The 14009-nt window shown below is 57.5% G+C and overlaps 1 protein-coding gene across 1 annotated transcript in view; it reads right to left on the bottom strand.

Annotated features, from left to right (window-relative positions):
• ATF6 (activating transcription factor 6) overlaps positions 1-12581 on the bottom strand; it is an 84166-nt gene extending 71585 nt beyond the window's left edge. Inside the window, exons 1-5 of the mRNA XM_037035192.1 lie at positions 12436-12581; positions 5122-5155; positions 5040-5085; positions 2442-2529; positions 753-859 (exon numbers count right to left, since the gene is read on the bottom strand). Of these exons, the coding sequence (XP_036891087.1) occupies positions 753-859; positions 2442-2529; positions 5040-5085; positions 5122-5155; positions 12436-12487 (327 nt within the window). The 5' untranslated portion in view covers positions 12488-12581. The remainder of the gene's footprint in view (positions 1-752; positions 860-2441; positions 2530-5039; positions 5086-5121; positions 5156-12435) is intronic.
• Between the last annotated feature and the right edge of the window lie 1428 nt (positions 12582-14009).

Here is a 14009-nt window from a genome sequence, read left to right as displayed (position 1 = left end):
TGGGTTGCAGGCCAGTTCCCAGCAGGGGACTCATGAGAGGCAACCATACATTGATATTGCTCTCCTTCTCTCCTTCCTTTCCCCTCTAATCTTTTTAAAAAAAAAAAACGACATCAGAAAGGTGTAGAGGCGGACAGGTGCCCGACTGACGGCGCTGGGCGCCCTCCCGAGGAGACCCCAGAAGGCGAGGAGCGGAGTATGGACCTGTCGCCTGGACCCCAGTGACCGGCAGCGGAAGGGCGGCGCGAAGGTGGGGCGAGAGTGGGAAGCGCGACTCCGCCCCCTGGCGGCGGAGGGGAGGCATTGGGTTCCGAACGGAGGACCAACGACCGGACCAAATCCGACCTAAGGCTTCTCCGCAGAGGAAGCTGTGGGCCGCAGGGGCAGAGCCGTGACTGCGCCACCGCCCTGGGCAGGGCCGCGGCGACTCCCGGAGACTCGGAGACTCGGGGCCCAGGAAGCCTGGGGTTTCCGGAGTGACGAGACGCCCTGAGTGCGAGCCGCCCTCCTCCCGCGTCACTCGGTGACACCCCGGCCCTTCGGGATGCGGGTGACAGATCCAGACCGCCCCGCATTCGCGGCTGAGGCTCAGGACCCAACCCTCTCGCTGTGGCCTGGTCCTCCCGTCCTCCGAGGAGGCTCGAGGGAGGCAGGGAGCGAGGACAGCGGCGGAGGGGGAGACTCCGAGTCCTGCGGAGGGGACCCCCTTGCCGTCCCGCACAGCCGCCCAGGCCACCAGAGGCGCTACTCACAGGAACGTGCTGGGTGGGCGAGGCCGAGGCCACGGACTGCGGCGACGACAGCGAGCAGCTGCAGGAGGCCGGGGAGAGGGGCTGGGGCTCCGCCTTGACCGGTGAGCCTGAAACACACAGGGCACAGGTCTGCCTCCGGGCAGCACCGACTCTGCGCCGCACAGCGGGCGGGGATGGAGGTGGCACCTGCTCTTCAAATCCAGCCGTGGGGCAGCGGGGCGCCCGTCCACTGTCCAGGGCAGACCGGGGAGGCGGCGGCCACACGATGGCACAGGGGCAGGCCGCTCGCTTCTGCCCTGATTCTGCAGAAAGCAGGGGAGAAACCTGACAGCCGTCGCTGGGAGCATGTTGCCAAATTAATTGTTTTTGGCAATATAGTTAAAACTCACAAAAATATCGTGTCTTTAGAGCTGTTGGTACATTTATAATATTTAACATTTATTATTGACCAGCAGTCCCCCAGGCTGCCTCCAGGGTGTAACTGATAAGGGGGAGCAAGTCTGTGTCTCCCCAACACAGCAGCAAAAGTCCTGGTGATCCCCAAGGATCTAGCGGGGAGCCTGACACCCTTCCCGCATCAGAATCTCAGGCATGGGTCCACTCAGGAGTGCTGTGGAAACTCTCGTCTGCACCGCACACCCCACGTGAGCCTCCAACGTCGGACTGCACCAGACATCACCCTGGGAGGAAGCTGAGCCGCAGGGAAAGGCCCTGCACAGGCGGCTCATGAGCAGTCCTTGTGCCGCACACCATGTAGGCCAGGCGGCCGACAGGCGGGGCAGGAAACTTTAGGAGAACTCCGGCCCCAAGGCTACCCCAGCCTGCAAGTCTTCCCAGTTGGGTCTGCACACCCCGGGCAGAGAGACACCGCTCCTGGTGCGCCCTGTCCTATTCCCAACCCACTATTAGACTCCGGGAGCATAAAACGGAGGGTGTTCCAAGCCACTAAACTTATTACACAACACTAGTGACCAGAACACTGGCCTGGTGCAGCCCAAGTGCCCCAAGGGCAGACAGGCAGTGAGCAAGACACACAAACCCAAAATGGAGGGACGAGGGAGTGCAGGGTGGGGACCCACTGTTTATCCACCCTCTGCCTCAGCTGAGCCCACTGCCTGTGGGCTGAGATGCCAATCACACGCAGGCCCCACAGGCCACTGCTAGGACCTGTCCGCAGGGACCCCGAAGGACGCCAACTGGTGGGAGAAGGGGAGGGGGGCTTTTCATCCTCCTTCAGCTTCCCGGGAAGTGACTGCGCACACAGGTGCCAACTTCTGTCTGCGCAGGCGCACCCCCTCCCCAGCAAGGGGGGCCCCTCAGAGCACCATCCACAGGCCCTGGCCCCGCGCCGAGTTCCAAGGTTCGGGTAACCCCAAGCTCTTACCCTGATTCCCTAAGTCTGTCTGGTTCTCAGGTTGCTCTCTTACAGAGATATTACACGTAAGTGAAAACCAGTATGTCTGACATGAATGCTTTACTCACATATGTGACCAAAAGAAGAATGAAAGTCTCATCTCGCCCAGACAAGAATTTTCTGTGTGCACCGCCTCGCCGGAAGCAAGATATACATACAGTCCCTGGAGTTTCCACCCATCAGGGCAGCCCAACAGCCCCACCCCGGTGGCTATGACCAAACTACAAAGTAAGATGGATCCTCTGGAAGTTTTTCCGACGACCACAGACCCTTACCTGTGCAGAGCTGGTTGTTGATACCCCACGTGCCTGTCTCCCATGGCATCAAATCCAAGTCAAAATCAAGGCTCTCAAAACTGCTTGCCTGTAGGTGTCAAACCAGCAAAAGAATATTAGAAGAATAAAATACATGCACCTAGACCAGATGCCATTTGCCATAGACAATACAGTCGCTGTCACCCAACTTGGCACAGGCCATTTCCTGAGCTCACCTGGAGCCCTCACCTTGGGGAGCCCAGAGAGAAGCCAATGCAGTTACCTGGCACGGCGGTAACAACTGGGGAGAGCCTACGGGCCCAACTCTTTTCAGGGGACAGGCAGCACAAGAGTCACAGAGACAAGAGGGCCCACCGCCAGGGAGACCCAGCAAACAAAAACGAGCTTTCCCACCACCACGCAGGAAAGCGACTCAGAGCCGACGCCCACTTGCAGCAGCACCCCCCAGTCAGTGGCAAGGTCAGGGACGCAGGCAAGAGCCCGGCAAGGATCACAGGAGCCTCACCGGGACCTTCACCTTCACCCCCGGGAGACAGCTGTGCAAGGAGGGGCACGCCCACAGGAGGGTGGGCCGCTTGCTTCTCTTCTGTGCTGTCCTGCACTTTCAAACTTCTGAAGTGTAATTTCTAAAAATTTTTTAATTCGGGAAGATAAGACTTAAGTTTTTCAATTGGGGTCAACAAACCTCTTAGAGGGACTCTCGGTTTCTTCTCACTGAGACAACCCTTTTCCCCACCCAGAAGCACACGCTGGGCTGTCGGGCCGACCTCCTGCCATAAACACCTGGGGATCTGTCACTTGCCGTCCGAGCCCTCGCGGGAGGGGCGGATCGGGGAGAGAGCACTGCTCATAACAGTGCCTGCGGCCGGGAGGCAGCAACGGAGCAAACGCAGTGGAGAAACAGCACGGAGAGGTCGAAAGGCCGCTGATACGAACTTAACGTGACTGACCACAGCAGAGAAAGTAAGCCTCCGGCAAAAAGTAGGGATGAATGTGGCAATTACTACCAACCACTTGGTGATAATTTGTAGAACAACGTTGTCATTTCAAAATGTCTGCCATGTGGTTTATTTTTATTAAGAAGGGAACAGGAGAGAAGGCAAACTGTTTTATCATGGGTAAATACAGTCAAGTTATACAAAGAAAACGTGTGTAAGAGCACATTAAAAAAAGAAAAAGCTATTTAAATCACAGAAGAACCACCTTTAAATCAACCTCCTTTGTTTTTTTCTTATTTGAACCCACACATCAGGAAACCAGGAGGCCCGGTCCCTTCAGCAACCAGACCACGCTCCCCGTCTCCCAGCCCCATCACTGGTCACGGGGCTCACACGGCAGCCACACCGTCCAGCACTGCTCAGGGCGCTGCCCCTTGGTCTCCGCCAAAGAAACAACACCTTTCCCAGCCTGAGGGTCCCTTCTGGTTGGAAGGTGCACACACAGGACTAACACTCTGGCTCCCCCAAGCCTTCTCCCTCGACACCCGCCACCGCGGGGAAGAGGAGGGCACAGCTGGCAGCAGGACGGCCCCCAGGAGCATCCGCTCCGATCCCTCCATCTCAGACTGGACCAGCTAAGGCCCTGAAAGGCTGAGTGACTCGTGTGAGGTACGAACGTGAACTGAAACCAGGACCGCGTCTCCTTGGACCTTTCCAGGGTACTGCACTGTCCACTGATGCTTCAGGACACAGAGGGTACAAAAGAGCATCAGCTGCTTAGGCAACCGGCCAATAGTAAAAGTCAGTTTAATCAGCTGACCACACTCGAAGCCTCTCAGAAAAGCAGTAAGAACCACTAACCCCATGCATCGATTATAAAGTGCGCCGTGTGTTTTCACTGTTCTGTGTCCATGTGCAGTAAAACCACTGCTCAACTTGAGACGTGTCTCAGAAACCCACTCAGCAACCAGTGCATGTTTTTGTACCAAGGTTAGTGCGAGCTGAAATCACAAGTGATGAACACTGGATCCGACTGGCGTGCACACAAAACCCTGGTCCACGGGAAGGACCCCCTCATGGAACGGAAACTCGTCCGAGCCAGAGCCAGACACGGAGGAGCCCTCCGGCCAGAGCACCGTGCACGCGCACAGAGGTGCAGAGCCAGGGAAGAGGAAAGAGAAACCCCAGGTGTTTTTGTTCTTTAAATCCAGGACTCAAAGAACGACAAAAGCATTTATACAGGCTTCTAACCACACAAAGGCGAGAATGAAGGACATTCCTAAGTTCCAGGGCATTCCCCACTCTGAAGACCTAACTTTTAAAAGTGTAGGGAGTTCTCCATGGTGAGTCTGTGACTCACACACGCCCCATCACGTCACCACTTCTGTCACACAGCAAAGTCGCCTGTGAAACCCAGGAAGGAGGCAGGCGAGCAGCTGGGCCCAAGGTGGATGACAGCGTCCACCTTCTTACACCAGGACCAACGCTATTTCCACAGCCCCGAGTCCACTGGCTGCCAGAGAGCTCCTCGCTTTCCCACTCATGGCTCTTTAACCCTAGATGACTAGCCTAACCCTGGGACGCCGAAGCCTCCTTGCACAGAGCAGGGCAAAAACTATCCACTACACAAGGCCGCACCTCTCCTCCCATGAGTACTCACATGAATCCCGTCGGCTGCGTCCAAGTCCGCGTCCAAGTCCGCGTCCAAGTCCACGTCCAAATCCACGTCCAAATCCACGTCCGTGAGGCGGCCGAGCTCGGCAAACAGCACAGAGTCTTGTGGGGGAAGGAAAGAGGAGAGGTGAACCGTCAGTTCGGTATTCGGACACGAGAACAAGCACTGCATCCCAAGGCCAGCTTCTCGGGGTTCCTCAGTTGCCATTCCTATTATTGATAATGCTATCATCAGTTACTATTACTGATAAGCTGCAGCCGTGTGAATGACAACAAACAGAGCTGGGTTCCAATTTATGTGCCGCTGTCCATGTGATTTTTACCTTGTGAACACAGTCTTCATACCAGGGTCTAGAAACAGGCTTCGGGTCACGTCCCGCTGGACTACCTGGTGGCAGCCCTCCGGAACGGCACTCCCACCAGTTCTGAGATGCCTCTGGGCTCAGCACCAAGGGCAACAGGCTGGTCAGGAGCGAGGACAGGAAAGGACTAGGGCAGCACGCCCGCCATGCGTCTGCCATCGGCGCCGGAGGTCAGGGGACCACGCATTTTCTATAACACATCTAAACTATTCAGGGTGGTTCACCAAATCTAATGATATCCCAATCTCCCCACAAGATTTCATTATAAACCAAGAAATGTACAGGCACAGAACATAATCTTCAGTAAACTAGGCCGAAACTCTCCATAGGGAAAAGTCAAGACGCTGCTCCACGTGCGAAGCGTGTTTTCCTCACACGTGGGGATCGCTAGGAGCTTCCCGAACTCAGGTGCGCCCCCTGCAGTCCGGGCGCCGCGGTCTCCTCGCTGCGCATGCGCAGGAGCAACAGCGGAACCACTTCCGGACCATCACCAATCCCGGAGGGAGCGAGCGCGTGCGGTGAAGACGAACACCCCTCTGGGCCCTCGGGGGGCGGGGGGGGGGGGGGAAACCGCCCTCCGCGGACAGGGCCTCATAGCAGCGACGGCGCCGCGCTTGGACCCGGGGACTGAGCACCCCATCCCCACCCCAAGGGGGGTCGGCCGAGCGGCTCCTTGGAGGGGGGCTCGCTCCAGGGCTGAAGCAGAGAAGGTACAAGGTGAGACTGGACGTCTCGTGACGGAAAGGTGGGACATGCGCAGAGAATGCTGGTGACGTGTCGAAGGAATGAGAGCCGTAGGAATGGTCAGATCCCGGGAAATCTTAGCACGGAAATGCCGGCGGGCAGGTCGCAGCCCAGACTCCAGCAGAGCCGGGCCCGCGTGAAAAGCGCGCGGGCAGGCGTTCCCTGCGGTACGACGTGGGTCACAAACGGAGACGTGCGACAGCCATGACCCACGTGGTACCGCAGGGGTGGCTCAGGAGGCCGCAGGTACCAGCGGAGCCCAGGGCTGCTGGGTGCGGGTCTGGCAGGGAGCAGGACACTGACATCACAGCGGGTGCTCTCTCCCAAATCGGGACTTTACAGTGGGGAACCGGGAAGACACCGACGTGACCACGCAGTCAAAGTGACCGTCACCTCGGGACCGGCCGAGGGCGTGTGCCTCAGATATTCCACGACTCACTGAGAGGAGGCCAGCGTCACGTCCTAGCGCCCCACCGTGGTGCACGCCTGCCTCTGTCACAAGGAGCCGGGGGACAGGCCCAGGTCCAGGGCGCCCTCACTCTTCAGGACAGTCAAGGCCACAGGAGACATGACTGCAGAGCCGTCCTGGACGAGTGAGCGCAACGCGTGTTTGCAGGGAGCATCCTGGCCAGGAAGGAAAGGGCAGGGGGTGCCCCGCACAGTGCTGGCGTACGGCTGGGAGGGGGGTGTGGCAGGAGCTCGGGGCACCCTCGCCTGGGGTGAGGGTGTATAATCTGCGGTATTTACAAGTGATGGGTCGGCACAACCCGAGAGAAATGGGGCAGATGCGGTAAAATTTCACTGTTAGGGAATCTGTGTGAAGGGCACGCATCAACTCTCTGTACTGTCCTTACAACTTTTCTGTAGGTTTGAAACTATTTCAAAACTTAAAATTTAAATTAAAGAGTGTGTGTGTGTGTGCATAGAGATCCATTATCCGCCAGCTCATCACCTCCACTGCTGCTGCTGGGAGCCGCCTGGACTTGCCAGTGGCCCCCAAACGGGCCCCTGCTCTGTCCTTGCCCGTCCTTCAATCCGTCTGCAGCAGCGCAGCTGAAGTGAGCTCCACAGCCCTCGGGTGCCAGTGAGAATCGGGGTTTTCACCGGGGAGAGAAACGCATCGTCATGCAGACGGAGAGACAGGGCTCCCAGCGGCAGTTCAAGCAGAAGTCCACGCCTTCTGAACCCTACACATCTGCTTCCTCGTTCGGAGGCCAGCCCTGGGGCGAGGTCCGCAGTTCCGTGCTATCTGCAACCCACTGGGAGGCGGTGAGAGGAGGGGCTGTGGGTGACAGGAAGAGCGACTGTGGCGGGATGGTGGCAGTTGGTGAATCTAATGAAGGAAATGCAAGTGATCGCTGCTCAGGCCTTTTATCTTTCCTGTGGTTTGGGGGCCAGTGGCCCCCAAACGGGCCCCTGCTCTGTCCTTGCCCGTCCTTCAGTCCGCCGGTGAACACTTGAAAACCCGACAGTGGGTCCAGAAACACCTGCAAGTACGTGTGGAGGATCCCAGAAGTCACGGGAGCATCCCTCAAAGCCACACGCGGCCCACGCTGCTGACACTGAGGCTTCCTGCAGGAGCAGCCGGCTGTGGGGCGAGTGATCTCAGCTCACTCAGCAAGCTCTCCCACCTGACCTCACCCTAACCATTTACCCGTCCTTTCACCAACTTCTCCTTGGAAGGGAAACAGCCCCTGGAGTCCCTGGTGACATCAGCAAGGGCTCTGGGTGGGGCGCGGAGCCTCGCCACAGCGAGTCCAAGAGAGGAGGGGGAGAAACCAGAGTCGGTGAACACAGACATTCTTGCACAGAACTCTGCTATGAAATGAAGAAATGCAATGGCAGCGAGAGGGGAAGTAACATCTGAAGAGGGCTTGGGATTTCACCACTTCTCACTCTCGACGTGAGAAGCAACCCCGTGCGTGAGCAGACAGGTGGTCTGGGAGTGGAGACAGAGGCCAGAGTGCTCAGCAACACCCGGAGTACAGGCCGGGGCCCAGGCCCATGCAGCGCCAGTGCCGGCTTCAGCAGGGGCTGAAGAAGGAGACAGCAGACACAGGCAGATGCAGGGACACTGCAGGGTGCTCTGGGCCTTCACAGGAAGGGGGCAGGGCACCGAAATTCTGAGGGAGGGCGAGGATCAGGGGCAGACGCTCTGCAGGTGGCCCAGAAGGGTCTGTTTCGGGTCCGCACGGCTCACCGTTTTCTCCAGCCACACTCTGCTCTCCAAGGCAGACATGGAGTGGGCAGACTGGATTTAACTAAGGTTATGGTTTGTCCAAGAAAGAACGGCCGAACAGGAGAGAGACAAAGACTGACGCACGAGGGGACGGCTCCTGTGACTGTCCACGAAGTCAAACTGGGTAGGGAGATGGAGACAAGGGGGGAGGGGCTGAAAAACGGCAGAATCTCTGCAGCAGGGCAGGTGCTTTGGAAGTGGAACACTAGATGGGGGCAGGGCTGGTGAGAGGAGCAGGCAGCCAAAGAGAGACATTGGGGTTGAGCTGACTCCTTAGTAAAGCCAAGGGCGGAGGTCAAGGTCACGATGCAGAGCAGCTCCAGGAGGTCCTGTGTAGAGGGTGTGTATAGGGTCCTGGAGAACACCAAAGTCACCCAGAAAGCGTGACAGGAGGAGTGTGGGAGAAAGTCACCGTGAACAGAGGAGCTAAAATCTTTCACACAGTGAGGAGAGGGGGACCAGCAATCTGCAGAGGACTGCAGCATGGGGAGGTGGAGAACAGCATCATGGAACAGCGGGCGATTGACACCTGCATGCTTCCAGGCAGGATGAAAGAAGGGTCCCAAGGAAGAACAAAGAAGGCGCTCATCCCACTTTCAGAGGCCCTAACAGGGTCCGAGAATGAAAGCGGCCACTGCGCAACAGGGCCTTGGGAATGCAGCAGACTCGGGTCTGGTCAGTGCGAGAAGGCAAACAGCTTTCACCCGGGAGAATGCAGTTCAACCGTGCAGACGGGAGCTCCTGATCTTGGTGCGCGTATCTCCCATGTGGCAGGAAAAAAGGCAGAGGTGTCTGCACGAATGAAAGGGGACAGGAGGCAGAGAAGGAAGGGGGCGAGGGAAGCACACGGACAACCCACGAGCCTGTGACATCAGCCCTCCACCCTCACACAGATTAAAACTTTAGTGAGGGACCATGACACTGACCGGACCAGCTGAAACCCCAAACACTGACCACACCCAGTGCTGGCGGAATGTGGACGCTCATTCACTGCCGGTGAGCATGAAGACTGGTGTGACCACTTTGAAGAATGAAGACAGCTGGCAGGTTCCTTATGAAGCCAAACATAAGTACACTCACCACTTGACCCGGCAGTCGCTCCCTGGTCTTTACCCTAATGGTCTGAAAAGTCACATCCCTGCACGCAAATATTTACAGCAGCTTTCATGTAACTGTCAATATGTGAAAGCAATCGAGATGCCCTTCAACAAGTAACTGGATAAACAAACTGTGTGTCATGTCCCAAATTCACATGCTGACGTCCTGACTCGCAGTGTGACAGCACCCAGAGGCAGGGTGGGCTCCCATCCCAGAGGGCTGTGGCCTTCGAGGACCACAAAGATCTCCCCCTCCCTCCCCCCTCCCTCCCCTTCTCTCCCATTTCTCCATCCCTCTTTTTCTCTCCCCTCCTCTCTCCCCCTCCCAACTATAAGACCTTCCAGAAACCCCAACACTAGGGAGGCAGCGGACCATCAGTGGTTGCCTGGGGGGGGGCAGGCGGTCAGAGCCCAGGCGTGCTAGCTCAGGGAAGCTGCTCTGTGACACTGTACCAGTGGGCCCGTGTCACCGTGCACTTGTCAGCACCCACAGAACGTCTGCTCAGAGTGCGCCTTCATGTACACCGTGGACTCTAGTTAATGAGGGTGTTTCAGTATCGGACCGTCGGTTGTAACGAACGCACTACTGCACAATGTCACGGTCGGGGAAAAGGGTGCGTGTCAGGAGGTGAATATGGAACTCCGTGTGTTGTCTGCTCAGTTACTCTGTAAATCTAAAACTGCACTAAAAATAAAGTCCGTTGACCATTAAAAATACCTGTGAAACTCAACTTCCAATGTCCACAATGAAGTTGTAATAATGGTGGAGCCCAGGAATTGCAACAGAAACATGTGACTGAAAATATTTACTATCTGGAAACCTTCGCAGAAACTGTTTACAAAATCCTGCTCTGCATTTCATCACCCAAGTTAAAGGGAGGGGGGCCCCGATCACGAGCTTTCCTGTGCTAATCAGTTCAGTTAAATCACCCAGTTGTTGGGGTCACAAGCAGTACTAATTACATAAGCTGACTCTAAATTTAACTGCTCAGCTTCTAACAAAACAAATCAATGAAGTACTTCCAGAAAAACAATCCACAGTCTACTGAGAAACACTAGCAGACACAATGTTCCACTCTAGCGCTTGCCAAACCTCTCCAACTCACTCAGCACCCGAGGAATCAGAATTACAACATTCCACTAAGAGAAGGTTGTCAAAGGTTTGAAGAGAAAGCCTGGAAAACATGGGAAATGGGTCCATCCAGGGAGGGCAGTCGCCAACTCCAAGGCCTGAATGCTCCGTTAAAGAACGTTAAGACCAGGAGTCAGGGTTCTGGTCAGTCAGGAAGGCGCAGCCCGGGGATCAGAAGACAAATAGGGCGAGTTGCTCTTGGGAAGCGCCCCCACGTATGGCTTTAGAAGCGTCCTGAATAGTCAGCAGTTTACTAGGTAAGAAAACAGCCCTGACGACCCAGTGTGACTGGGGGATCTGGGTGAGAATCTGACCTGCAGAAATAGCTTCCGGAAGCGGTCCAGCACAGAGACCGCAGCACTGGAAGCAGGCAAGCCTGCATCTGGTCCCACTACTGCCGTTCACCGGCTCCGAGACCAAGCGTTCCTTCCCTCTCGGCCTCAGTTCACTCACCTATGAAATAATAGAACCTCACTGGACCACTGGGAGGATGAAAGACGATATTGTATGCAAGAGTTCAACAGGGTGCCTCACACGCATACTAGACGACGCCTGCTCCTATTTCTGCTGTGTCTGCCCTGAGAAAATACTCTTGGAATAGACAGTCAAGTTCTTCCAGCAACTCCTAGAAAATCTACCGAAGGGTTGAAACAAATCTGAACGGTACATAATTTAAAAGAAGTTCTGCCTTTGGAAAACCAAGTGAGGACTTGAGCTCAATAAACAGAACTGAGCTCACACTCTTGCTGCTGAGAATGGTGGTCCAAGAGGAAAGACGAAGGCCCGTCTGGGTTACCAGCAAACTCCAAGCGGGGGAGGAAGACGGTGCAGGCTCCGCAGCCCCTCCGGACCCACGCGACCCCAGACTCCCAAGGAAGCCCAACAGCAGCGCCGGCACTAGGCCTCTCGATCAGGAGCTGGGTCTGGTCCCTCCGCGATGACCACACACCCCTGGTCACCCCCCCACACCACAACACCTGACAAACTCTGGGACCAAGTACACGTTACCAGGAAGCCCTGAGCTTTATCTGGGGAGCAGTGAAGGCTACACGGCCTGTGGGTCCACCCAGGTGAGCAGCCCGGAGCCAGGCGCGCGGGTCTCTGCTTCTCTGCCAAGACAAACGACCTCAGCCCGGAGCCGCAGTGGACGCTGCCAGACGAGCATCTGCTGCACACTCATTCTCCCCCACACACTGGCACACACGTGTACAGGCATACACACAAACACGTGCACAGGTGTGAGGTACAAACAAGCACACGCGAGCACATGACAGCACATGGGCACACAGACACGTGCTTAGACGTGCAAACACAGGAGCGCACATGCTCATGTGTGTCCTACACAGGTAACTGCGAACATGCACTCGAACATGCAGCCACGCGCAAGCACATACACAGTTAGTACACAGGGTACCACAGGCACACATACACGTACGGACATGCGCGCGAGAACAGGTGTAGCACATACGTACGCGCGGGCACACATACGCACACGCACAGACACACGTACAGACGCGCGCACACTCCACGGCGGTCACCCCCATCCCACGCTCAGCCACAGCCCTCCGGCCCTACGCCACCGCGAACGACAGCGCCCTCCCCGCAAAAGCCCCTCCCTACAAACCCCACCTGGTACGCGCCCAGGGGCCAGTGACAGTCATTCCCATCAGGAGCCCGGCAGCGACCGGCCCAGGACCACGGACGGGAGCCACGCGCGGCCTCGCTCCGGCACACAGTCCCCACCTGTCACCGCCGCGGGCGGCGAGGGAGAAACCCAGCCTCCCGGCCCTTTCCGCTCCCCCACTCACCCCAATCCTCATCCGGCCGCAGAGGGAGCGCCGGGCTGAAGGGCGACTCCATGGTGCGGGCTACACCGCCCGCGCCCCCGAACACGCGCCCCGGCCCCCGGAACTCCGCGACTAACGCCGGGACGGCGGCGGCCAGCGGCCAAAATGCTGCGCAACGCGGGCGCGACGGTGGCCGTTCGTGGACAAACCGCCTCAACGCGCGAAGCTCTCGTGCGAGCCGGAGCGTGGACCTCCAGATCGCGGCGACTCCGACCGCTCCCTTCCGAGCTGGCAGCACCTTCTGTCCCGCTGTTCAGAGGGGGGAAAAGAGACACGTGGTAAATAGTGCGCCGCTGAAACAAAAGCTACTGATAACACTAAAACAGAGAAGTACATTTCCTCCTCCAAGAACTAAGTACTGCCCGGTGGGTACTCGAAGGACCGGGCGACCACTCCGTCAGTTACGTAACTGGCTGACCGCCGTGCGGGACACCTGAAACTAGGGTAAAATAACTCCGAATGTCCACTGAGACTGAAAAATGAGAACTAAACAAGGAAAAGTGATGTTACACTGTGAACACGCGGGCTGGTTCCCTGAAAACGCCCTTCCCAGGGTCCCCCGGCCGCCCTGGAAGCAGAGTGCGAGTCGGCTACGGGGTTTCCGAGCAACTCGCGATCTCCGAATAAGTCGGTCGCGGGGTCGCGGGGTCGCGGGGTCGCGGGGTCGCGGGGTCGCGGGGTCGCGGGGTCGCGGGGTCGCGGGGGTCGCCGCCCCGCGCGGAGCCCGGGCCCGACCGCGAGGAGGAANGACTGAAAAATGAGAACTAAACAAGGAAAAGTGATGTTACACTGTGAACACGAGGGCTGGTTCCCTGAAAACGCCCTTCCCAGGGTCCCCCGGCCGCCCTGGAAGCAGAGTGCGAGTCGGCTACGGGGTTTCCGAGCAACTCGCGATCTCCGAATAAGTCCGTCGCGGGGGTCGCGGGGTCGCGGGGTCGCGGGGTCGCCGCCCCGCGCGGAGCCCGGGCCCGACCGCGAGGAGGAAGGACGCGCACAAACTAGCAAAGGGGACAGGACGCGCGCCCAGGACAGGGAGGGCGACTCTCAGCGCGCCTCCACGATGAGGTGCATTCCCTACCTTTTCAGGCCGGAAATTCGGTTACCTGCAAAAAAAGAAATCAACTCCGACGTAACTCTCAACTGAGCTTTATAAAACAGTTTCGCGAACGCCACTGAATAGGATTCGTCTTCAGCGCGTGCTCAGCGGACAGAGTCGAAAACACCCAACCTTAAGAACACGTATCCCTTACCGCCCAGCGCAGTCTTTCCCACGGTCCCCGCACCCCCCCCCCCGAAAAAAACCGCTTCCCAGAACCCCCCGCGCGCCCGGTGCGGCGGTTGCCGCGGATTGCGTCGTTCACAACCTGGAAACAGCGTGGGGCCCCGGCCAGAGAACCCGCCCCAGGTCCCCTGTTGGGCCGCGGTTCCTGTCCTCATCAGTTAACTGACCGGTTTTCAGTAGGGTGACCTTAATATTTTCATTCCCATGCAACTGCGAGTTCAAAGCTTGTCATGAAAACTAAAATCAAACCAGC

Source organism: Sturnira hondurensis, unplaced genomic scaffold (assembly GCF_014824575.4).
Source record: "Sturnira hondurensis isolate 20B ecotype Veracruz unplaced genomic scaffold, ASM1482457v3 Scaffold0022215, whole genome shotgun sequence".
Taxonomy (NCBI): Eukaryota; Metazoa; Chordata; class Mammalia; order Chiroptera; family Phyllostomidae; genus Sturnira; species Sturnira hondurensis.
This window is presented reverse-complemented; position numbering and strand designations above follow the sequence as displayed.